Source organism: Callorhinus ursinus, unplaced genomic scaffold (genome assembly GCF_003265705.2).
Source record: "Callorhinus ursinus isolate GAN/ISIS: 27379988/994484 unplaced genomic scaffold, GSC_fseal_2.0 scaffold77, whole genome shotgun sequence".
In the NCBI taxonomy this organism is placed as follows: Eukaryota; Metazoa; Chordata; class Mammalia; order Carnivora; family Otariidae; genus Callorhinus; species Callorhinus ursinus.
Window position 1 is genome coordinate 1,842,631 of NW_027397139.1, and position 25,830 is coordinate 1,868,460.

General features: G+C 52.3%; 1 protein-coding gene across 4 annotated transcripts; it reads right to left on the minus strand.

Moving 5' to 3' along the window:
• Nucleotides 1–25,011, minus strand: CHAF1A (chromatin assembly factor 1 subunit A). 4 transcript variants are annotated; one of them, XM_025861320.2, is made up of 15 exons: nt 24,684–25,010; nt 21,797–21,847; nt 20,107–20,969; nt 14,923–14,979; nt 13,040–13,269; nt 12,807–12,867; nt 12,499–12,567; nt 9,070–9,296; nt 8,388–8,556; nt 8,150–8,230; nt 7,349–7,441; nt 6,005–6,257; nt 5,002–5,492; nt 1,067–1,163; nt 1–455 (listed from the first exon to the last, which is right to left on the minus strand). In XM_025861320.2, the coding sequence occupies exons 1-15, from the start codon at nt 24,982–24,984 to the stop codon at nt 355–357; spliced, it is 3,144 nt and encodes a 1,047-aa protein (XP_025717105.1). In that variant the 5' UTR covers nt 24,985–25,010; the 3' UTR covers nt 1–354. The 4 variants fall into 4 exon arrangements, with proteins under 4 accessions (XP_025717105.1, XP_073743313.1, XP_073743311.1 ...); XM_073887212.1 differs by lacking the exon at nt 24,684–25,010 and adding an exon at nt 24,225–24,485; XM_073887210.1 differs by lacking the exon at nt 14,923–14,979.
• Between the last annotated feature and the right edge of the window lie 819 nt (nt 25,012–25,830).

Sequence of the window (25,830 nt, forward strand, 5' to 3'; positions counted from 1 at the left end):
TCAGGGCTGGACAATAAGTTTATACACACCCACTTCAGGTCCAACTCATTTACAAGCATTTCATCACAGCACCTGCTTGGGGAGGCGCGACCAGGCTGTCCCTGTACAGGTCCTCACATCGCAATAATGCTTTATTAAAGGGCAGGTTAATATGCAGCTTTTGGGGGGAAAATTTTTACAAATATCAAAAGGAACAAATCAAGCATCCTCTATAAAACTTTCCAGACCTCCGGGGAGGCCTGCGAAGCAGGACAAAGTGCTCTTTACACAGGACTCGTAGGACTTTCAAGTATCCAAGAGGCGTTTGTGAATGCCCTAACCATTCTACCTACACACACTGGGCCGGCGGGGCACTCAGCAGGGGCCGAGCGAGCGGGCGGGCACGGGGCTCTCACTGGTGTCCATTCCCATGGACCCCCCGGCTCCAGAAGTGGTTCCACACGGGGCCGGAGCCTCTGCAAGGCAAGAGAGGGAGGCGGCTTTAGCGGGCTGCACCCCCCGACTGGGTAGGGGCCCGAGTCACTGGCCCCCCCACCCCTCTGCCCCCCTTCAGACAGCTACACTCACTCACAGCCCTCAGAGCCTGTCCCCTCCTCAGCTCACTCGGTAAAGAGTCAAATGTTGGCCTCCCCCGCTGCCCACTCGGCTCCCCGCCCCCTCCTTAGGTCTCCCTGACTGAGCCCCTTCTACAGTAGAGCCAAGACTACACCCTAAGACTCCACCACTCCCCTCCTGGGACTCAGCCCAGGGGTTGGCACTGCAGGTGCAGCACTGCCGAAAGATTCTCTGGGAAGCTTCTGGAACAGCGCCCCGATGTGGTCAGCATCCCAACTGCTGGCCCATTACTGCACCTATCTCTGCCATGGCTACTGAGTCCAGTCCTGCTGTGCACACGGCAGCTTTCAGAGAACTCAGATCCTGCAGACCTTGGACCAGAACCCACCGTCCACACCCACCCAGCCCGCCCAGCGCCTCTTGGGGTCTCTTAACTCAGCCCCACTCTTTACAGATGGGAGGCGCGTGGAGCGAGCGCGCGTGCGTCCGTCCTTTCCTGCCAGGCTCTCACCCCCAACACCCGAGATGTCCAGGATCACACAGTCACCGTCCTCCTCTTCCTCCTCCTCCGTGTCCGCCTGGAAGCCATCCAGGTCCCCAGCTCCCACCTGGGCAGACAAGGGTGCACGGGCCATCAGCAACAGCAGGGGGGCCGCTGTGCCCCCCCAACCTCCACCCGATCTGGCAACAAGTTTGAGGGGTCTGCTTGAGAGCCTATGAGCAAAGGAGCCTCGTGGGGGGAGAGAAGGTCTCTCAAAGGACCTCATTCAGATCTCCCCAAATGACCACCGGCATTACTACGTTACAAAAATAATTTGCCGTTTCTGAATCCGCAATCTGGGTTTCTGGTTTGGTCTGAAAGAGACAAGGATAAAGACCCACTTTCTCAGCCAGGCAGCGTCTCCTCCTCTGCCCAGGGGCTCTCCCTCTGCCCGGCCCCTGACAACTCTCTCTCGTCACTCATGCTCAGGCCACTGGCGCCAGTGACACCATCCGAGCCGCTGTGGGCACCGTCTCCACCGACTTTCCGGAGCCGCGCTCGCTGGCTTTCACCGGAGGGCACAGAAGGACGGCGTGAAGAAGGAGGCCACTTTTGAACACCAACCATCCATACAAGCGCCCTGCTCTCTGGAGATGAGCAAAGAACCCGCAGAGGCGGAGACGGGCTTGTTTCAAAAGGGGGGCTGTTTCTCAAGACACTCCTGGAATTCCTCTGCTACAGGAAACAGCATTTGCCTGGAGAAGGGGTGGCGGCACAGGACCATGTGGTGAGCAGCCTGCCGGCCCAGCCGGACAGCCCCACAGACATGACGGTGGCCGCCTCCAACCACCTGTTTCCAAAGACTTCACTGGCTAAGGAGAGCACGGCCCGGCTCTCAACCGTGCTGATCGAGAGGCCCTCGGCTGGGTCTGTCAAGCAAAAGGAACGAAGCGGTCGCATACAGCCCTTCCCGCTCACGGGCCCTGCAGACAGGACGCGCAAGTGCAGATGAACAAGGCTCCCCGCGCGTCTGCCAGTTTGCAGGAGGGACCCCACCCGCAGCCCTCCAGGCCCAGGACCCGCCACACCCCCCATGCTTGGAAAGGCATTTAGCCATGACGAAGAACTGACTCTGGGGAGCATCTGTTCGGGGTCATTTTGATCAGATGATTTTTTGACTGGAAAGGGAAAATAGGGTCTCTCCCCATTTTAGAAAAAAACTGTGGCCCAAAGTTTGAGTCACCCTGGGGGCCACCCAAGACCACAGACCTGGTGCCTCACCTCAGCCCTGTTCACCTGACTGATCATGACCCCTTGTGAACACATGGTGTAGCAGGACGCCTGTCAACTCAAAAAGATCTTTAAATTCCCACAAGATTAAAAAAAATTAACTACAATTTAAGTAAAAATTTGAAAAAAAAATTGAATTCCCACAAATTAAAAAAGCTCAACCCAATCTAAAACATCTGCACATGTTCCTAGTTTGGCAACACCTATCCCCAAGAGTAGTGTCCATTAGCGGCTTTACCAAAACACAAGGAGAAACTCCTAGAAGTTTACCTGTGTCTTGCGCGTTTATGTGGGTGCTGTGCAGCTGGGGGCACCCTGGCTAATGCATGCCCCAAAGCCATCCCCCCGCCCTGCCCTGACACAGCAGAACCAGAGTGCTGTTGAGGGCTCCTGGCCAGTCTCATTTACCCAGCCTCCCCTGCAGTGGGGGTGGCTGTGCGACCGAATTCTGGCCAGAAGGACTCCGGTGAAGTCTGCTGGGGAGGGTTTCCCTTTCCAGCTCAACGGAAAGTCTCTGCTGCCTTGGTCCTGCTGGCTGCAGGTGGGACAGCCATTCTGTGACCATGAAGACAAAGGCCACATGCTAAGGAAGGAGAGAGTGGGACACAGGGGAGCCTGTCATCACCGGAGCTCAGGACAAACCCCCATGTGCTGAAGCTGTGACGCCGGGGCCCCGTGACCGGAAGCCCGACACTAGGACCGCCAAGTTCTGTGTCCCACTCTGCAGAGCAGGGGTGAGGCTAACTGCCCATGGAACCACTCCCAGAATACCCCCAGAAGCCAGGCGCTCAGGGCTTCCCTCCCCATGAGGCACACACTGTGCTGGCCCACCCCGCGGCCCTGGGCCCTGAGCGAAGGAGCGCACATGCGTACAAGCAAGCAGGCAGAGGGACAGAGGGAGAGGGAGAGGAGAATCTCCAGCAGACTCCCCACCGAGCGCAGAGCCTGCCGCAGGCTCAACATCACGATCCTGAGATCCCGACCTGACCAGAAATCACGAGTCAGATACTTCACTGACTGAGCCACCCAGGTGCCCCTCTAAGGAGCTTTCACAGTGCGGACTTCAGCGTCGCCAGGCTGGCTCAGTTAGTGGAAGTGCCCGACTCCCGGTTTCCACTCGGGTCATGCTCTCAGGGTCAGGAGATCGAGGCCTCATCTGTCTGCAGCAGCAGCAGGGAGAAGGCCAGGCGTCATTCCAGGAGCAATTTCTCCCGCCTTCCTGTTCCGACAGCCACTTTACTTTCGAAGCTGATTGGAAGAGAGAGAAGCCGTGGGCAGGAGCTGGGAATGCGGGGCGTCACCGCCCAGGTTGCGGCACGCGGCTCCCCAAGTCACATGACCCCCCTCGGAGGGCACTGGACGTGAGCCGGAGACACAGCTCGCGAGACACCTTCATCACATCCTCCTCGTAAAATCCGTAACCCTGCAAGATGCCTGCCTAAGACGGGGACCCGGTGCTCACTCTGCAAAATAGGTTTCCGCTAAGAGTAGATGCATGAAAGGAAAGAAACTCATCACATTCCTATTCCAGTAAGGAAAAAAAATACACATCCAACATCACCAAAGGCTGTGCCCGGGTCGCTGCCCCTCTGAGCACGCAGCCGGCACAGGAGATGGGGCGCCCCCAGGTCCCCACGCTCCGCTCCTCACACTTGCTCCTCCAAGCACTGCCCATCCGTGACCAGGCAGCTGTTTGTGCGACAAATTCGTCTGTGCTCCCATTAGATGGTTCTGCTCATCGCTGTGTAGACAAGGTTGAGCAGAGCCCCTGATGCAGAGTCAATGCTTTGTAACTACAATAAGTGAACGTAATAAAAGCAAAAATAGATAAAAAAAAACTAAAAAGTCACTGCAGAACACTGTTGGGGGCTAAAAAGAAATGAGCCATCGGGGCGCCGGGGTGGCTCAGTTGTTAAGCGTCTGCCTTCGGTTCAGGTCATGATCCCGGGGTCCTGGGATGGGGCCCCGCGTCGGGCTCCCTGCTCAGCGGGAAGCCTGCTTCTCCCTCTGCCCGTGCTCTCTCTCTCTTTCAAATAAACAACATCTTAAATTAAAAAAAAAAAAAGGAAAAGAAATGAGCCATCGAGCCAGGCAACGGCACGGAGGAACCTCAGAGGCACATCCCTAAGTGAGAGAAGGCGGTCTGAGAAGGCCACACACTGTGGTTCCAAGTCTGGGAAAGACAGGACCGTGGAGATGACAGACAGCTGCGTGGTTCCCAGGGGTCGGAAGGGAGCGAGGGAGGGGGAGGGGGAGGGGGAGGAGGAGGAGGAGGCGGAGGGGGAGGAGGAGCAGCAGCAGCAGCAGCAGCAGCAGCACAGGGATGTTTCGGTCAGTGGAGCTACTCTGCAGGAGACCGCAGTGGTGGGTACACGCCATCACACATTCGTCCGAATCCACAGAACGTACAGCACCAAGGGTGACCCCCACCGTCCCCTGGGGACTCGGGGTGAGAATGACAGGTCCCTGTAGGTTCATGGATTAGGACAAATGCACAGCTCTGGGGCCATGTTGGCAGAGGGGGAGGCTGTGCAGGCGGGGACTGGCAGAACATGCGAAATCGTGATACTTTCTGCTGTTCTGCTGTGACCCTCACAAAACTGCTCTCAAAGCTGAACTTCACGGGAACTGAGGAAGCCCTGGGGACCCCCCGGCCGCCCCGCCCCGCCCCTCACCTGCCCGTCGTGCCTGCGCTTCTTCATGAACTGGGTGATGCACATGCTGCCGGCCGACTTCCGCTTCAGCGAGACGGGCGTCCCCTGGCCGGGCCCCGTGGCGGGGACGCTGCCACTGTCCTCCCTGGTGGCCGCGGGCACCATGGTGACGTAACTCCACTGGCACGGCACAGGCAGGTGCTCCTGGTCAAAGGTCTTCAGCACCTGCGGGTGGACGTACCAGCACATCCTGAAATCAGGCCTCTTCTCGTACACCGAGTTCTCGGAAATTATCCGCTTGAGCCTGGCCTTGGAGGGCACGGCGGCGTCCTCGCTGGTGGTGGGGGTCTGCGGGCGGGAGGAGCCGGGGCTGGGCGGGCTGGCAGAGCTGCTGTCAGGACTGCCCGTGTCCTTGCTGAGCAGCCCCCGGCGGCAGCACTCCTGGAACTCCCGGATGATCGCTTTGCTTCCGTTCACATTCCCGTGCAGCAGTGGGAGCAACTGCCCCAAGACTGGCGGGGGCGGGGCGGGGAGACACGGGGAGAGAGAACACACATTGCACAGGGCTCCCCGGTCTGTCACCAAGGTCAGAGACGCGGTCAGCTTCGGGGTGCCTTTCAAGGGTAGGTTTCAGACACACTCGTGAGCTGCAGGAGGCTGGGAAGCCCGTCTCACCCGAGGCAGGATTTCTCTGGATAACCTAGCACGCCTCCCTCTCCTTAGTCATGGTCACCACACTCTCCTGAGTCACTGGGCCTCCCCTGGCTCTGAAGCGCGAGGAGGCAGAGTCCTCAGGGACATGTGCAACCTTGAGCCAGGCACGCTGGGGAAGCAGGCTAATTAAAGGAGCGCCCCGTACTGCTGTCGTCTTAAGGAAGGAAGAGATGTGCTCAGCAAGCACTGGCTTTTGTAATTTGTTGGAAGGACTTCTACATTTTAATCCAGCCACCTAATAAAGTCTCCCTGGACCCAGGGCAGCTGGGAGCCCGATCCCCTCCCGTTCCCGCCAGGCACCGGCACTCACTCTGCTGGTCTCTCTTCTCTCGTTTGGAGGCCTTGGGCGTCTGCTCCTCCTCGGAGGGGACTGTCTCCAGAAGGCACGCCGTGAACTGCTGCAGCACCTTCAGGTCAGCACCGCCATCCTTATCAGCTGCCCAGATGCAGCCGATCTTCACGGGCTGGAGCACGCGGAACCTCTTCCCCTTCGCCAAAAACTCGTCCCACTCTTTGGCCTTCAGTTTCTGGCGAACCTTGTGGTTCTCTGGGTCGGCACACTCCTTGCAGGGTGGAGAGCAATGCTCACTCAGGGTTCCCAGGCCCCTGAGCCTTCTCATGCCACCCCCAGGGCCACTGCGTCCACCTCTCCTGGCCCCCACGGCGTCCTGCACCCCTCTTCCTAACATTACCGGCTGGGAAATTGCAGCAGAGTGCTTCCCTAGACTTAATGGTGACTGACACTTGCGCCCTTTGCTGTTTTGGGATGCACCCATCCTCTCTGGCCGTGCCTGGCAGAGTCTCAGGTATTCTCCGAGCCTCACCGGTAAGCCGCTCACGGCCACTCTAGATTTTCTGGGTAGGGTGTGATGCCAGGGCTGTCCAATTCCCAACCCCAAATCCCACGCCCAGTTCACCCTCCGGGCCAGGTTCCTCCCACGCCAGGCCCAACACCGCTCTGAGCGGGGAGGCTCATGGCCTCCACAGACACGCCTGCCTCACTGGTTGGAAACATCTGAGGAACACCCGCCCCCCGCCTCCCCCGGATCTGGAGAGACAAAGCCACTGCCCCGGGCAACATCCCACTTCTCCATTTCTCTGCTTTCTGCCCCAACGCTACAACGCGACAGGCTGTTGGGAGCCCTAAGAGCGGCCACCTGGCAGAGTCGAGCGAGTTGGTGGCAGGGGTTGGGGGTTAACTTGAAAGGGCACGGGGGAACCGTCTGGAGAGACAGAAAGTTCTAGATTTTATTTCGGGTGATGGGTTTACAAATGTCGATCATTAAAGCTCACTGCACTCAATAATTAAGATCTGCACGTTTTCTTGGAAGTTCATTATACCTCAGCTAAGAAAACGTAAAAAGAACGAAAGCGCTTTAACACAAAGCCCCCGCCTCTCTGACTCTGGTCTCTCCTCGTGCCCCCTCCCCAGCTGGGATGCTCGCCTACCTCTGCAGACCCCACTACCCTCCCCAGGCAAAACCCAAGCTCAGGTCCCCACGACCCCACAAATGACTACATGTTGGAGTCACAAAGTGCACGTGGGACCAGGTGGGTGAGCTGGGGCTGTCGCTCAGTCTTAACGGCAGCCAGGCTAGCAGCCAAGCTTGGCCCAGAGAGCTCTCTCTGGGACAGTCACCTCCCTGCCCCTCACCTCGGTTACTCCCTCGTCCTCAGACAGGTACCCATGGGGCACGAAGAAACCATCGTCCTCATCTTCATCTTCTCCCACTTCGTCATCATCATCCTCAAAAAAAAAAAAAAAAAAAAAAGATGCTCATAATATGTGGCAACTGAATAAATACTTCATTTAAAATGCTAACCTGCAAACACCTAAGGAAGGAAAAACCATCTACTGCCTTGAGTGTCATTCTTACGGACACAAGAATTCGTGAACGAATGCCATTATTTGGGGGAGGGGGCAGGCAGAATGCGAGCGAGTGAAGCCGCCCAGACATTAAGACCGGAGGGGCGGGGGCCAGGGCAGACGAGGCGTAAGCGTGCCCCATCGAACGGGGTGGGCACCGCTCAGTCCCACCGCCGAGCGGGCCAGCGTCACCAAGTAAGGTTTTCCAAGAGGAGTTGGAAATCTGTTTTTTTTTTTTTTTAACTATTCTTTTAAAAATAAGGGTTTTATTTTTTTTTTTGAGGGGGTGAGAGCACGGCGGGAGGGAGGGGGCAGAGGGAGGGGGGAGGGGGGGGGGAGAATCTCAAGCAGACGCCCTGCTCAGCGCAGAGCCTGACGTGGGGCTCCGCGTCACGAGCCTGAGATCACGACCCGAGCCGAAACCAAGAGTTGGACACTCAGCTGACTAGGCCTCCCAGGTGCCCCCAGAAATCTAGATGGTAAACGCCGGCCGCAATTTTCAGACAACACTGCCATCAAACACAGGCTGGTTGTGAGTGAACTCAGCCTTCTGGGCAAGACCCGAACGAGGTGCAGGTGCGTGCTCACCCCCTCGCTATGGGAGAGGGACTCTCCCGGCTCCTCCTCTTCCCACTCCTCGTCACTGTCCACCTCATAGTCCAGAAGCTTCTGAGGAAACAAAGACGCGGTGCGTCATGGTTGTCCTTCAGGGCTGGCAAAGCAGAAACGCTAGAATCCGGGAGCCCAGCATAAAAAAGGCAAAACGAGAAGGAGATGCAGAAAGACAGACGTGCCTGGACCAGCAGCACCTCTGCCACAAGCTCACCCTGTCTTGGGCCCAGGGGTCTCTTGGATGGATGACAGTTGTCTTCTTATTCCACGTCCCCCAGTATGCCGGCCGGTGATTCTCAGAAAACTGTAGGAGCTTCATTCTGCCAAACTTCTTCCTCTCAGGAACGCCGTCCACCTTGCCGCTCTCCACGATCACCACATCGCTGAGGAAGAAACCCAGTAACGCGCCTCCTCCGCAACATGCCCGCTCGACATGCTTCTCAAGGAAGCAGGCCATCAACATCTTACAAAGATGGGTAACCACTTGCTCCCAAGAAAGCTAAGGGACGTTCACTCCAGGGACACAGAGCAAGGAGGAGGGAGAAACAAGATTACCACGCTGCTGCCCCACAGCATTTATAGAACAAGGAGATCAACAAGAACAGCAAAATGTCCTCCCAGAGAGGCCGGCACGGAACTGGGATCCCTGCCTCAAAAGACCACGAAGCCAGGCCAGGCAGTCTGCCCTCTGCGGCAGCGGCTTTCAACAACGCTGCTGCATGCGAGACTTCAGCAGTGAAACTTAAGCTTTTGGCCCAGAAGGGAGACAACTGGCCCAAGGCCACGATGAGCCAGCAGCAGGCCAGAACCCAGAGCTCTGCCCTGGGCGCCCCAGGACTTTCCAACTGTGCTCTGACGTCACCAACAGGCAAAAGATGGTCTCCCTGGCCACTAACCTGTTATAAATACTCGTGTTTCGGTTTGAAACCATGGTGGGTCCAGACCTGAGGGGCTGCCGGCCTTTCAGATCTTTCAGGAAGGAGAACTCGCCACCCTGTTGCTGGAGGAGATGGTCCAACTGATCACAGAGGTCTTGGTCGAAGGCAGTCCGAAACCGAGGGGCGAGAACCATGTGCTCTTTAATTTCAAAAGGGGCGAACTTCCCGCAAGAGCCGGCCAGGGTCTGAAATGGAGAAGGGGATGTGATGCACGCCTGTACGGTGGGATGCCTGCTGCTCAGCAGGCTCCAGGGTGAGCCCCTGGACATGCCGCATGAGCATGGTCCTTTTCGCATTCATCCAGGTTGGTAAGTCCAGGAGACACACAAAAAGCTACACGCTGGGTGATGTCATTTACAGGAGTTTCTGTAAAAGGCAAAACTACAGGGGCCAGGAGTCACATCAGCGGTTGCCAGGGGCTGGGGGGCCCGAAAGGGGAGGAGGGCGCTGACTATAGGGAGCCAACTGGGGTGACAGCAATACTCGAGTATGGGGGTGCTGTGGAGCCCGACACACTGTCAGAACTCACCAAACGAGCGAATCTTACTGTGAATTATACCTCAATAAACACGGCTCTTTAAAAAGAAGGGGGTGGGGCGCAAAAGGACCTGAGATCCCAGGTGAGGAAACCAAGCCCCCGGGGAGTGACCGCTTACCCAGAGCCGCACCGTGACAAGATGACTCACGACCCAGAGCCCATCTCAACACCGAAGGCGGACATGAACCTGACACGGTGTCTGTTCCCTAAGAATCACTCCCCACAAATTCTGGTGGATTTAATCTCCCCCCTCAGAGTTCCTTCAGCATCTGCCATGTCTGTCAGTGGATCCCAAAGCTGGCAGCACATGAGGACTTGGGGAGTCAGGAGGAGAGTCCAGTCTATGAAGCTCAGTATGAGCCAGCCTCCGACCTCACTGAGGAGAGTACTACGGCAACAGCCTCACCATGGCCGCACAGCGGGCCATCTGGGGACTGCTGAAAACCCCAAGGCCCACCCCAGGCCTGGGGGACGCTCTGGGATGGGATCCAGGCTCCATGATTTTGTAAAGCTCCCTGGTGCTTCCCAATATACAGCCAAAGCCAAGAACCAGCCGACTGCCCACCTCACTAATGAATGGGTGCTGGGATATCGGGCACCCATACAGGACAGAGTTAGGACCAAGCCCCCATGACCAAGGACTCCGGCCAAGCTAAGGAACTACACATGAAAAATGAACAAACAGGCGCCTGGCTGGCTCAGTCGGTGGAGCATGCGACTCTTGATCTTGGGGCTGTAAGTCTGAACCTCACATTGGGTGTAAAGATGACTTAAAAAAAAAAACTTTAAAAACAAACAAAACACAAACAGCAAAAAACAAAACAAAAAAACTAGGAAAGAGAATATATCTGTCCACGGCCACAGGGTACATGAGGCTTTGCAACCATAAGCTAAGTGGCATAAAAAATTTAAAATGCTGACGTTAAAACACAAAATTTCTGTAGGATAAAAGATACCACAAACAGGCTAGAAGGCTCGGGCTCCCTGCTCAGTGGGGAGACTTCTTCTCCCTCTCCCTTTGCCACTTCCCCTGCTTGTGCTCTCTCGCTCTAATAAATAAATAAAATCTTTAAAAAAAATTTTAAAAAAAATAGACAGCTTAGAAAGCAAATAACAGACTGAGAGGGAATATTTGTTGCATGTGTCACCAAGAACAAAAATCCTGGCTGTGGGTGGCTTAGTCGGTTAAGCATCTGCCTTTGGCTCAGGTCATGATCCCAGGGTCCTGGGATCGAGTCCCGCATCGGGCTCCCTGCTCAGTGGGGAGCCTGCTTCTCCCTCTCCCACTCCCCCTGCTAGTGCACGTGTGCGCTCTGTTTCTGTCAAATAAATAAATCTTAAAAAAGAAAATCCTTCGGCTCGGGTCATGATCCTGGAGTCCCAGGATCGAGTCCTGCATCGGGCTCCCTGCTCAGCGGGGAGTTTGCTTCTCCCTCTAACCCCCCCTCCCTCTCATGCTCTGTCTCTCACTCTCTCTCGAATAAATAAATAAAATCTTAAAAAAGATCCTGCTTGCGTAAATAACTCCTAGAGGTCAGGGGAAAAGCCAATCCTGTAGAAAAATGAGTAAAAAATTGGAATTGGCCGGGGCACCTGGGTGGCTCAGTCGGTTAAGCGTCTACCTTTGACTCAGGTCATGATACCAGGATCCTGGGATCGAGCCCCGCATTGGGCTCCCTCCTCAGCAGGAAGCCTGCTTCTCCCTCGCCCACTCCCCCTGCTTGTGTTCCCTCTCTCGCTGTCTCTCTGTCAAAAAATAAATAAAATCTTAAAAAAAAAATAGAAATTGGCAAGTCACAGAAGATATAAAATGGCAAACAAAACACAAAAAGATGTCCAATTGGAATCAAGGAAAAACGTAAAGGGAAAGAAGAATGTCAATTTTTTTGCCCATTGGATTGGTGAAGGTAGAAGAAAACACGTTCCATTCCATGCCAGTGCAGGCGGGGAAGAGCTAATTTCCCCACGAGGCCCAGCACAGACATTCCCGCTGGGAGGGCACCTGGGCAGGAACTAATACAATCAGTAATCCTGTCCAAGTGCGTAACCTGGGACCAAGCATCAAGCCCACTTCCAGGTGGCCGTCCTAAGAAAGGCACATGTGCAGAGGAGTGTCAGTGACAGTCATCGTGCCACTGATGAGGCATCAATGGGGCAATGGCCATATAGACTGTGACACCATCCACACTATGAAAAGTGGCAACAGAAAGAAGGAAGCTGACCCAAACGTGCCAGCATGGCAAGGATCCAAGATACAGCGATGTAAACAAAGTAGGGACAGAACACATTCATGATTTATTACCTATATAAACACACAAATACACGAAAGGATGTGAATGCACAGTAAGGTCTAGATGGACACCCTTGCATCGGGGGAGACAGGTTACCTCTGGAGCATGGAGGGAGGGAGAAGGAAGTCTGGGGTCTCCAGAGGCAGATGCTGCTAGAAGGCAACAGATGCCGGGCTGGAGAAGCAGAATTCTGTGAATTCTAAACCATTGTTTTATGCTTAATCTCGCCTCCCACCCCGAGCCTCAGCTCCCTGAACCTAAGGACTAGGTCTTCTCTGGCACCTTCCCAAACAGCTCCCAACGCAAAACTGTTCAGGAAGCAACCTCCAAACACTTGGCAAGGGTTTTAGCAAATGTGCCACTTTTAGTCTTTCCAAGGACATAGCAAATGACAAAAGACTGCGTCTCCAGCCTCTACCAGAAATAAAGCTCCCTCTGTCAGCAGAGACCCCCTCTTGATGAAAGGGAAGCTGCCTGGTCCGAAGACACCCTTTCACTTTTCAAAAGGAAGAACACGACAAAGACAAAAAGTCAAGCCAGAGGAAGCCAGCTGCTCACCTTGGGGGCCTGTGGGGTCTTTGGCTTCTGAAAGAACCTCGTGATTTCAGCCTTCTCTGCTTTGATGCGCTGCAACGGAAGAGGAGATGAGCACAAAGAAAGGAAGAGAGATCGTAGCCCCAAGAACGGGGGCCCTAGCGTTTTCCAGTTGAAAGCATTCCTTTGACGTCGGCTCCCCAAACCCGCCGAGCCCCAGGCCAGCATCGGCCACTCCGCGTGCCAGCGGGCTGTCGGTGCAGCCTGCCCAGGCCACCCGGCCTCCCCGGGCAAAGGGAGCACCGCGCAGCGGTTCTGTGAGAATAACCCACCTTCTCTTCTTCCCGCAACCGTTTTTCCTCTTCCTTTTTCCTCTTCTCCTCCAGCTTCGCCCTGGCGGACGGGAAATCCAGCTTCAGGCCAGCAGCTCGGGCGCGTACAGACGCAGCCTGCGCTGGCGAGCTGCGGCTCAGGGGGCGCGGGCGGGCGTGCGCGTGCGCGTGCGGGGGCGGCGGGGGGGGTGCCCCCGCTCCCCTGCCCCCCCGCCCTCCAAGGGCGCACGCACTCCAGCGCCTCCTGCCGCTCCTTGCGCCGCTCCTCCTTGCGCCGCTGCTTCTCCGCCTTCTCCTTCTCGTCCTTCTCCCTCTTCTCGCGCCTCTCCCTCTCCTTCAGCTCCTTCTCTTCCTCCTTCTTCTTCTTGGCTTCTTCCTTGGCCCGCTTGGCCTCCTCCTTCAGCTTCTCCTTTTCCTCCTTCTCGGCCCGCAACTTGAGCTGCTTGCCCAGACGCTCCTTAGCCTGCACCAAGAGACGGTCCCACAGCTCTGCCCCCGCGCCTCGCCGAGGGCCCACGCGCGGGGGGAGGGCTCGGAGGGGCGGCTCCCCCGGGAGGGACCCCACCGGCCCGCGCCCCCCCCCACGGGCCCCGCCCCTGCGCGGGCCCCTAGGGGAAAAGCCACGGCTGCCAGCCACTGGTCACAAGGCCCCCCTGGGCAGCTCAAAATAAGATTCACTCAAAATGCCATCCTTAAACGTGGGGCAGAGTTTTATCTTTTTACTTAATTAAAAACAATGACCTAAGAACCTCCCGGCTATCTAATCAGAAAACCATGATAAAATAAAAACACAAAAACACCTGTAGGCTTTGCTTCCCTATGTTTAACACAAAAGCATTTTTCTTCCCACCTTCCCCACCTTCAAATAAAACCTTCATAGGGTTTATTTGATTTCCTCTGAAATGGAAGATCAGGATGAGGCAGGGACCGGGAACCTGCTAAGTCAGGGGGGAAAATGAATTTGTTTTTATCTTTACATCAGTTCCTCATTCCAAACAACTGGCACATGGCCTGAGGCACTGCGTTATTATATAAGCTCCAGTTCCTACTCAGCAGGCTCGCCTGCCGCACGTGGGCACTCGTCTTCTGCCATAGCACCAGGGAATTTTCAAGGACTCTATCTGTCGGAAATGGGTTTCCCAACATCAGGAGCCTGGCAACTCCGCTTTTGGTCTGGGCAAAGGACCGTGCCCTCATCTCTAGGGAATATCCTACCCTCTGCCCTAAAAAACCTCTGGTTGCTTTAAGGAAAGCCACGGAGGCTCCCTGTTAGAGATGGTGCAACTGCTCAGTTCTTACAAAGTATCCTCTGCACCCTCTTCTGACGGGTCGGATACCTGAAGAAGGTTCCTGGTCTGGAGAAAGCGTGCAAGGCAGTGAGGAGTGCCTTTCCCCACTGCTAAATAAGGAGGCAGAAGGCTTCTGGAAACCAGCCATACTCGAGCCCCATGTCCATCCCCACCCCACATGCGTTCACCTCTGAAATTTCAACCAAGAGTGAGAGAAACTCTAAAACTGCCACCATCAAAACCTGACCCACAAAGACTGAATGCAGCCATTAGGCGGCACAGGAAGCACCGGGTGAGCACAGCCCCACTGTCATTAACCCCCTCTCCACAAGCTGCTGTGGGGGGGGGCGGCCAGTGGGCTTCCCTGCTCTTTATGACAATGAGCAAAAAGTCCTCTGCTTTGAAGTGTGTGACATGTGGTGACCTCCAGATGACAGAAGTGAAGACTCAGAAGGCAACACTAGGCAGTAATCACCCACCTAGTCGTGGCCATCAAACCAGCACAGCACATGGGAAGGGGCCTGGGAGGCAAGTTTCAACTACGATGATGGGATGCCCAGCTATCAAGACAGTAGGAATAATGATAATAATAGAAGCTTAAAAAAGGCTACGTGCAAAATCTTCAGACGATTTAGCAAAGCTAAAAATTATGATGCAACCCACAAGTCCCAAGGCACAGCTGTGCGAAATGAAGCAAGAACCAAAGTCATGGTCAGGACAAGTGGGGAAAGGTGACACCGGGCAAAGGAGGTGCACGGGGGCCTTGCTTACTATTTAATGCAAAAAGCACCGCAGGGTAACTTTCTATTTCAGGGGAAATGTCTTACTCTTTGCAGTCTGCGCTGGTCCTTCTCTGCAGAAGCTTTGACCAATTTCTTAGTTATCTGAAATGAAAAACATTTCTCTTTAAACATGGGTTGTTTCAATCACTACAGCTCATATAACATGTTACACACTTCTTTGGGAAAGAAAGGGAAGGGGGGGTAGGGGACTCACACAATTAAGAATTTCTTTACAAAAAGAGCACAGTGAAAACCTTTCCAAACAGAACCAGAAAACCAAAATGTCATGGTGGGGTCGTGAACTCCAATGAACACGCATCTGGGGATAAAACAGGAGACTGGGGAGACAGATAACCAAAATGAAGGGGGCCAGGCACAAGAGAAACAGGGCAGCCCCTTCCAATTTTTCCAAGAGGAGCTGATATTGGCGATTTCATTTAAATTTTGTAGGTAATGTCTAAAAATTAACACTGTGAATCAAATAAAACAGGTCTACGGGCTGGATTCCCATGAGCCACCAATGCGTACCCTCTGCCTTCTGAGATGTGGAGTGAATGTTCGGGGGAAAGGTCAGCTTGCCAGAGGTGGCGATCTGGTCTAGGACCCCTATATCCAAGAGCACAACATTCTCTACCGCCCTGCTACAAAGTGAGCACGGGCCGGAAGCACTCACCAAGACGCACCATTGGATTCACTCCCTATGCAGGCAACGTGGCCTCAGGTATGAGTATGAGCCAGTTCAGACTATTGGCCTAGGCTATCTCCAGAGCGGGGAATCCTGAAAACCAAACCACCCGATGGAAGAACAGTGAGGAGGGAGTGCACAGACGGGAAAAGCAGTAACTCCCCAGGCTCCTTGGAGACTTACAGAGGCAACCAAAATGTGAGACTGAAGAGTCGAAAAACCAAAGGCCTATTCTCTGGATGCTCTGACGTATCGACAAAACTAGGTAGCAGTGATTTCTCTGAGAAAGCCAAGACCTCGTGCAGAATACAAATTACAGATTAATAAATTCAAGAAGACATCCTTCTTACCTGGGACGCACCGAGTTTCCTGGATTAAGCCTTCCCTTAGGAAATGGCTGAGCAGTCACATGAAAGCCACTTGCCGGCAGGACCTCAAACGCCACCAACATTGTGCCAGGATGCTCAAGCCTGTCTGTACTAAGCACGAGCAGCACAAATGCCGGTGACCAAAGTGGTTTTATCAAGGGCTCGAGACAAAGCATCTGCCTCTCCAGAGTCTACACTGCCTGCCAAGTCCCTGGACTTCACCCCCCCCAGAAAGGATTTAACAGCAGAATCCGCAAGTTGCTGTATCTCTGTTGTTGTCCTTTGCGTTCAAATTTACAGTACCAAACGTGATTGCCAGATTCCCTCGTGAGGAGAGCACTTGAGGGAAAAACAGCCTTGCCCACACTTAGTGAATTTCAGATGCAGAATCAGTGCCTCTTACAGAGCTCCCCCTCCACTGTGAGTCCAGGCTTACAGTTGACATGACTCCCAGGAGCCGGCTAATGATCAACAACCACAGCAATTATAATTTCATGCAGAACCAGGATCTACTGTTTCACTAGGCACTCAGGTGGGCCTTACTGGTCTGATATGTTATCTTTTTTTTTTTTTTGAAGACTTTATTTATTTGACAGAGAGATAGAGGGAGAGCACAAGTAGGCAGAGAGGCAGGCAGAGGGAAAGGGAGAAGCAGGCTCCCTACTGAGCAGGGAGCCCGACACGGGGCTTGATCCCAGAACCCTGGGATCATGACTTGAGCCGAAGGCAGCCGCTTAACCAACTGAGTCACCCAGGCGCCCCTGATATGTTATTTTCTTGACATTTGGCCCAAGTGTTTATGGAACTCTCTCCAAGTGGAGACCACATGCGTTACCTATCTGGAACTCTGCTGCCAGAAACAAGACCCAAGATCCCAGAAGGAAGCTGAAACACACACATCAACTATCCCGTGTCATCAAGATTGACTGAACTATGTGCACGAACATCCTCGCACTTTATTTGGCAGGACCTTCTCAGAGCCACTTGCTCTGATTTTATATATACAGGGAGATTTAATTTCTTAGCTCATAAGCAGGGGTGAATGAGGTGAGGAGAGGTGGCGATGCGGCAGGAGCAGGAGCAGCTAAAAACCTACCGGCAGGGGAGAGACAGCAGCGGGGAAGACATGCAACTCAAGCCGCTCCAGCCATGGTGGAGGGCAAGCAGGCAAGATTCACCTGTGCCTTCCGGGGAGCTCCAAGTGCTACTTAACAGCAGCCCAGGGAAACACGAAGAAGGAAGCTCACTATAGTTGTTTTGTCAAGGATGAGAATTAGAGACAACGGAAACATCCAGCAACGTGAATGGCTCCGTGAACTGCAGTGTGTCCACACCACAGGTATAAGATATGGCAGCTAACGAGAGATCTTCCCAGTCCGGTACAGAAAATATCAAAAATATCGAAGACACCCCAGAATGAAAAAGAAACATATTTACAGCACATGGCTCTTATAAGGAAACAAAATGTGTATTCCCAAGGGATCTCTCACATACTGGTGACGAGCTCCTGGGACAGCCGGGCCCGGAGGGATTGTCATGCTTCAACGATGTCTTTGAACACGAAGAATTTAATACTTGTATAGTTTAAGTTATACCGGGGAAAGTTCCAGTGATCTCAGTTCGTTTGTATAGATTCAGAGTTTCCAGTAACACTATCAACATCATCGTTTATTAAAAAATAAGTCTTGAATCACCAATAAAGCAGGCTGAATTTCACAGCTAAAATGCAAGCAAACTTCTATTCCAAATGGTAAAATGCTCTAATGCTAAAGAGCAACTGTTTAGTCAGAAGACCCTGGATTACCTAAAATTGGTGTTCCTAAATAACTTTTTCAAAGTTGAGATTCTCTAGAACCCCTGGAGTACTTTAAAACAAAACAAAAGAAACAACAGAATGAAGGTCTTCCGGGCCTAGTATCTCAGATTCCCTGGGAAGGTACAGCAGGATCTGCATTTTAACAAGTTCCCTGGAAGGGAAACACACACACACACACACACACACACACACACACACACACACACTCACTCGAGGACCATGCCTAGGGAATCCAAATGCAGAGATTTTATGGTACCATCCCCAGGACTATGGGAGCCATATAAAATCAAACACATTACACAGTAATATGAAACATGTGTAAGCTTTCACTGAGTTTCTACCTATAATCAGGATAGGAGGAGGTGGGGAAGGAAAGTGGAAAAACAAAAGCATTCCCCAAACTAATAAGGGTCAGGAAAACCTTGAGCACCACCCCTCAAGGGAAGGTGCTGGTTGAGCACCAAACACAAAACTAACCAGCAAATCAAGAAACGCCTGCTCCTTGGGGGGGGGACGGGGAGATAAAGGACGAGGCTGTGGGTGTGGCGGCAAGTGGTCTGTCTTCGGCCACTCCCCCGGGGAGTCTTGCTCTCACAGCAGCCAGAGGTGCCTGATGATCACTTCACTTTGCTCTCATCCTTTTGGGGTCGACCACCATCAGGAGGCTCTACTTCCATTCCTGTGATGGACCAGCCCGCCTGTGGGTGGCAGAGGCAATTTTCTGCCACAGGCTCTGGGGCAGTCTGAACCTTCACCACTCACAGTGTAAATTATTCGCAAAGTCCTGTGAGAACACTGCCTTCTGGAGCATTTCAGACCTCCACGCCTGTGTTCAGAGTTAAGACCCAACATCTCAGGTGCAGGATCTTCTAACCGACCACAAGTAGTTCACTTGCTCAGCTGTCCGAGTGCCATGTGGGCCAGCAGACAGAAATAAAATTGTTTCATGACAACGCCCAACTATGTCACTTCCCGAATCTCAGGCTCAGCTACGGGCATAAAAACAAACTTTAAAAATGAAGTGCTTAAGAGGAATGGAAACACGTGTACATGTCCTGTTTTCTAGGCTAACTGGCTGTAACATGTCACATGACAGAAGATCTGGCAAAGTAGAAGCAGCAGTCTGGAAGGATTTCAAGCAATTGGCTGGACCGAACAAGATGGCCGACAGCAAAAAGGGACGTCAACTCTGATTCTGAGAGTCTGAATAATGGCTCACGTGGAAGTTTAAAAATGTATCTCCGTCTGCAAGAAAAAAAAGATTGCTCCACTCTTGACATTTTGAAGACCTAAAGAGAAAGCCATTTTTTTCTTTTCTTCTCAACTCCTCAGGAGGTAAAAGCCAAGGAATCATCTAGAAAAATAATGAGTCCCTTAGAGATCAAATCTCAGAAAGTGATCAAGGTCAAATCAAGCAGGTACAGTAGAGACTGAATGATCCAACTCAGGATCTGATCTTACATTAAAAAGCAACCAAAAAACAAAACAACCTAAGGGCACCTGGCCGGCTCTGTGGGTGGAGCATGCAACTTTTGATCTCAATAGTGAGTTTGAGCCCCATGCTGGGCATGGAGCCTACCCAAAACAAAACGTAATGTAAACAAAAATTCTACAAAACCAAAATACTGAAAAACAAAACCCCAAAAGCCCAAAACAAAAAACACTGTTAAACGTAATTCTGGATTCTTGACTCATTTTATCAGTTTTACCCATAAGACCCTAAAGGTGGGTGAGAGCAGAGACAGCTGCCATCGTGCTGAGCGCAAACCAGCAACAGAAACAGGCATTTCAAGTTATCTTTCTGTGCTCCTTAAAAATGGTGCCATGTTTTCCTTTTGTTCTTGTTGCTCTGGGTGAGGACTTTTCGGTGGGTGTCTAGGTTGACGAGAGCTGACCCTACAGAATCCCCATTTTATTCTTCCTGCTGTCTTGGGGTCTCTTCACCAAGGCTCGTTACCATCAACACGCTTATGAGCCTGTGTTGGAACAGCAAGGAGAAATGAAGGGAGCTAACATTTGACATGAGGGGTCGCAGCTGCCTGCTTACAAGCGTTCCTTACTAAAATTGCTACGGTGACTAGCACCATTCATTAGGTGTGAACAACCGTGGCTACCAAGATGGCAGTTCACAGAAAACACCCAACACACAGAAGACATCCGACACACTGGACCCTGTACATCGCAATATATGTGTAACCGAACACTGCTAATGGTTTTTGATAGCCAAAGAATTCTGAATCAGTCTGTGGCCCCACCTGCTTGGCCACTAACCACCTGGGTGACATGGTTATCCCCAGGGGAAGAGCAAGAGGCTGAATCCCAACAGCACTGCCACACTGGCATTCGGCAGAGATACTTACTCTACGGATAGGTGTGGAGGTGGGGGAAGGCCTGGGACTGCTGTGCTTTTTGGAAGCTGACTGCCCCTCAGGTGAGCTGGTAGGAGAGGAAGAACCCTGGGACGAATGGCTAAGAACAGAGTCTTCTTCAGGGCCGGACTCCAGCATCTCGCTCTCAGAGGGCATGCCCTGGTCTGCAGGTGTCATGGGAGGAGACTTGGCTTGAGGAGGTTTCGTAGCCAGGATATCCTGCAAAACCACCACAGGCACCTTCCCTTTGAACAGGATGCCCCTGGCTTCACTCCAACCATCCTGGTCCTTCTCGGAGCACGTTCTCAGACCACCTGTCGGCACAGGGCTGCTTGGGGGCAAGGCTTTCTGCCCATCTCCACTCCTCTCTGCACCCCTGGAGCCAGCACCCTCCTCTGTTTTGCATGGAATGTCTGTAAGGGTCTCCTCAGGATATGTCAGCTCGTCCTCCAGACTGGCCTCCAACGTCCCCCTGTCACATCCAGCTTCTTCTCTGACCCCACTTACAGCCTCCTCGGAGGGAGAGGCTGCAGGATCTAGTTTACTGTGGGCCACAAGGCCATCTAGTTGGTCACTCGAGTCCTCCGTCAAATCAATGATGACTGTGGTCTGGTCAATACTGGTTTTGACTCTGCTTCTTAAAAAGTTATCTAAGGGACCCTTCCCGTTGACAAGTTTTGGACTACAGTCTATGTCAGAGCCCATATGACAGTTGTTCTCCAAGGTGTCCAAAGAGGTCTCCAGATCAGGTACTTGACTTTGTGCAGGAGTGCCCTCAGAGCTCCTCGTGTCATCCGACCCGTCCTCACTCTTCTCCTTTGGGACAAGATTCAGGCGCTTGAAGGGCAGACGAGCTGAAACAGAGAGAGGAGGCCATCTTTACGGGGAAAGTGTGAAGAGCAAAAACCCATCAATAATTTAATATTCCATATGCTCAACAAGTATCAACCTTGCTGGGCTGGAGGAGGGCCCAGGGGGTGGGGATTTCCCTATAAAACACTCATGCCCTCGGGTTCCACAGTTTGCCCCTGCCCATGATCGTTTCACCTCGGAGACGGTTGCCCTTAACATGACTCCCCTCAACACCAAACTTGCTATCAGTCATCACAGGAGGAGGAAAGCTGCTCCAGGAGAACCAGATACCAAGTTTTAAAAATCAGAAACCATAGTTTTTTATACAGTCACTTAGCTAATCTGGCCTAAGAGCAAATATACTACTCTTTTCATACAGAAGGATTTGGACACATTTATTGTCCTGTACAACAGTGGTTCAACCAGGGGCAGTTGTGCCTGCCAGGGATTTCTGGTGAAGTCTGGAGATATTATTGGTTGTCATGACTTGGGTGAGCGACCAGGGACACTGCTAAGCCCTACATTATAGAAGATAGCCCCACACTGTGACAAAAAATTACAGAACATCAACAGTGCTGAAGTAGAGAAACCCTCATAAAGTCAGTGACCACTGGATTTGCTTCTGGGAACCTAAGAAAACAGTAACAATCACATGGATTCCCCAGCTTCTGACTGGAAGGTGCAATTGTTTATCTTGTCCCTAGCCCTTGAGGCTTCTGCTGAGGACCCCAGCAGAAGGCCCCTGCTCAAAGAAAATTAAAAATACAACTGAGAAGACAATGAAGGATATAAATTAGGAACAGTATTTAACCCCTTCCCAGACAGTTACCTTGTATTAACTTCTTGACTGGAAAAGCTGGTCTGTCTTTGCAATCCATGGCTGTGAATGAAGTGTCAAAGGATAAGTTATTAAAAGTTGGAAATAATGAAGTAGTAAATACATATGCAGCCACCTAATATGTCCAAAGTGGTTGTCCAGTGGGGGTGATTTTGCCACCCTCACCAAGGGGCCTTTGGCAATGTTTAGGGACGTTTTTGGTTGTTGTGAGCGGGGAGCATCTAGTGGGTAGAGGACAGAGATACTAAATATCCTAAAATACATAGGACAGCACCCACGACAGAATTATCCGCCCCAAATGTTAACAGGTTGAGAAATTCTGTTCTTAACACTGTCATACCTTCTCATCTCTGTGTGGTAATTATCACTCTGAAACTTACATTATTATGTCCCCCACCCCCCCAATGCCAGCTCTGTGACAACAGGGAGATTTGTTCCACACTGTACCTTCGCACCTAGCTCAGAACTGGCACATAGTGGGACACCAATGAGCTGGTAACAGGGACAGTGGAAAGGGGAAAGATGGGGCACCTGGCTGGCTCAGTTAGTGGAACGTGCAACTTTTGATCTCAGGGTCATGAGTTTGAGCCCCACACTGAGTGTAGAATTACTTAAAAATAAAATCTTAAAAAAGAGAGAGAGAGAAGAGAAAAGGGAAAAGAGGGCAGAGATTACAGAAAACACTGCATTACCCATTTCACCATTAATGACCTCAAAATGTTCTCCTCCAATCAACCCATCCCCACCACCAAATCTGCAAAATCAGAATAGGGCTTATTTTCTTTTTTAAATAGAGTCCATACTGGGACGCCTGGGTGGCTCAGTCGTTAAGTGTCTGCCTTTGGCTCGGGTCACGATCCCAGGGTCCTGGGATCGAGCCCCGCATCGGGCTCCCTGCTCTGCGGGAAGCCTCCTTCTCCCTCTGTCCACTCCCCCTGCTTGTGTTCCCTCTCTGGCTGTCTTTCTCTCTGTCAAATAAATTAAAAAATGTTAAAAAAAAAAAAAGTTTAAATAGAGTCCATACAGGTAAAACAATTTAAAGCATGTTGAGCTTGCCAGGCTGGAGCTGAAGTGCTGTCAAGAAATAAGGGAGAATGTTCTCCTGCATGAAAAAAATCTCAAGAAAAGCATCTATCAAAGCTAATACAGAAATGACTGTAAATAGAACTAAGTCTTTGGAAAATATGCTTAAATTGGTTAGAATAAGTTTAGAAGCTGACACCTGCTAGGAGATCTGGCTTGAGAAAAATCTAGGTTAGTTATCTGGGGCAATCTACATATGTTTTGTAAAAGATACATAAACGTAAGTATTTTTAAAAAGCAGATCAAGGTTTCTAAAAACTTGCTGTCCATAGTTGAAACTGCTCTCGCCTACCCTCCAAGCTTGGAATACAAATACCCTGAGGATTCACATTTCCTTTCTACCCATTTCAAGACAGTATCATTCTCAAGTCCTTGTTTACCAAAGACATGATTTTCGCCCCTCCACAGAAGTATACATCATCTTTACCTACTTAAATTTATTTTTAGGACAACCACAAGTATTTACTGGTGTGGCCCTGAGTCACCAGCTTTGATGTGAGTGGAACACAAATGACCTAGGCCCAGAAGCATAAAAGAGTAGCCCACTCAGGGATCTGAACTGTTCAAAGATACACATACAATTAACACACACTCCTGTCTAAAGTTACCAATGCTCTTTATTCTGAGATTACATGCCTCCTAATTTTATTTTGCATTAAAACACCCCTTCCTTTTATGAGAGGATGGTCACAGCAAGGTAGTGTTGTTTTTTAATTTTTAAATTAAACATTCTTACTGGATCAAATGACTGCCCAGGACAATCGGTCCCAACTTTACTGATATGAATTTTATGTCTCTGTGAAATTTCAAAGTTTGGAAAGAATTGGAACAGTGCTTCTCAACTAGGGGGCTATTCTGCCCCCTCATCCTGGGGCCCCTTGGCAATGCTTGGATACATTTTTGGTCATCACAAATAGTAAAAGGGGATGCTACTGGGATCTGATGGGTGGAGGCCAGGGATGCTGCTCAACACCCTACAATGCACAGGACAGCCCCAAATGTCAACAGTGCCCACCCAGGTTGAGAAACCCTGGAGTAGACTAGTTGATCTCCCTGTCAACCCTTAAGTCAATGAACAGGTTATTTGTCCCGCACTTACTATGTGCCAAGCATTGCGCCAGTGCTAGGGACAAAATGGAAGTCAAGCAAGGTAGACAGGCAGTCTGGTCCTCTTTGGCTCACCATCCCACGTTTCCAAGGCCCTGCCAGGTGCTAGAAAGCCCCCTCCCAAGGTGGGGTGGGGGAGGGGACGGCAGGTCTTCACCTTGCATAGCGGGCAGGATCAAGAACCCGGGAGTCCCAGCTCCCTGACGATCCCACCATCCAGGCCTCTTACCTGGGCTTGCCCTGACCCGCAGACGCAGCTGTTGTGGTCCCCGAGCCCGTGTGCCCCCGGGCCTCAGTTTCCCCACCCGGCCAGAGGGTCGCTGCACAGTCCAACTTGCTCAGGGGACACAAACGCACTCAGCAACCTGCAAAGCCAGCCCTTTCGCCTCCCTGGGCCCCAGTCTCCCCTCCGGGCCATACCGATCCGTCACCGCAGAGAGCCCTGCAAGGACGAACTGACGCAAAAGCGCCGGAAAAAAAAATGGTCGCGGCCGCAACAATAACATCAATGAGGGCGCCCTTCGGGTCGCAAGGCCCTGGCTCCGACCGTAACGGCCGCACCGACCGAACGCCGGCCGAAGAGGAGCGGGCCGGGGGCCGGGAGGCCCGTCCGCCCCCAAATACCGCCTCGGCCTGCGCAGGCCGCGCGCCGTGCCCCCCCTTCCCCTCGGAGCGGGCCCGAACCGACCTGCGGCCGCTCCCCTGGCGCCAGGCGCCCCGCACTCCAGCTCCTCCAGCATCGCCCCGGCGGCGGCTCGAGCTCCCCTCAGACGGCGGAGGCGCGGGCTCTGTTCAGGCGGCCACTGCCGCTCGCCCTCCCGCCCGCGCCGCTGCTGCCGCGGCCGCCGAGCTCGTATTTGGCGGGAACCGCGGCGACCCCCGCAGCCCGCGCGGTGATTGGGCGAGGCTGCGTCACGTGACAACCCGCCTCGGGAAGAAGGGAGCGCCGGGAGCATCCTCGCGAGAACCGAGGCTTCCATTCCTCCCATGGCTCCCTTATTGATATTCCCGCGGAGCACCGGGGCTTCCTCTCTGCCGCTGGTCATTGGCGGGGAGGAGGTGCCCTGCGATTGGCGGCAGAAGATGTCAAGCTGAGAGTTCTACACTATGATTGGCTGAGTGCGTGGGATAGGTCTGCAGGAGGAGGGAGGGCCGGGCTCTTACGTCATGACGAAACGTTTTACGTAGGGTGATGGGTGACAACCTGAAACTGCGGTTTAGAGCAGGAACAGTTTTTAGCTTATGCTAATTGGGCATCGGCTGAATATTATAAGTATTAAAATTGCAAATGTCTTTTTATGTGAACAACAAGGAGAAAATAAGTTAAATTCTGTGCAGCGCTTTAGAAGCATTTAATATGCACTAAATATATTCAGAGGGAATGAATGAAATGGATCTTTCTGGTTTAATCCTCAGGATTTTTGCAGACGCCGTTTCCTCACCCAGAAAACTCTCCGCAGCTTTCTTCCTGGCTACTCTGTATCTAACTTTCAGATCTTAGATCTGCACCTCAGCGGCTCCTTTCCTTCCCTATCCCCAACAGGGTGAAATTACTACAACTCAGTTCTTTTCCCCTTTTTTTCTGTTTTTCCTCCTCCCCCGCCCTTTTTTCTTTTCAGTTCTTTTTCTTGAAGCAATTACAGCTTACGTGTTTTTTTTTTTATTAGCGTGTTATTTGATTTAGTATCTGTATTTGTCACTAGCTCCATGAGGGCAGGAATAATTTAACACTGTATCCTCAGTACCTCTCAGTGACTGATACATTAGCAAGGGCTCAATAAATAGTTGAGTGAATGCATAAACCTCATTTGATTGGACTGTGTGATCATGTAGAT

Excerpts from the sequence above, each read along its gene's own strand:
- CHAF1A (XM_025861320.2), bottom strand. The coding sequence starts at position 24,984 with ATGGGAGGAATGGAAGCCTCGGTTCTCGCGAGGATGCTCCCGGCGCTC. Across the intron at positions 14,980-20,106 it reads CCTCCACACCTATCCGTAGA|ATAACTAAGAAATTGGTCAA; the intron begins GTAAGTATCTCT and ends TTTTCATTTCAG. Across the intron at positions 12,868-13,039 it reads GAGCGGCAGGAGGCGCTGGA|GGCGAAGCTGGAGGAGAAGA; the intron begins GTGCGTGCGCCC and ends CCCGTCCGCCAG.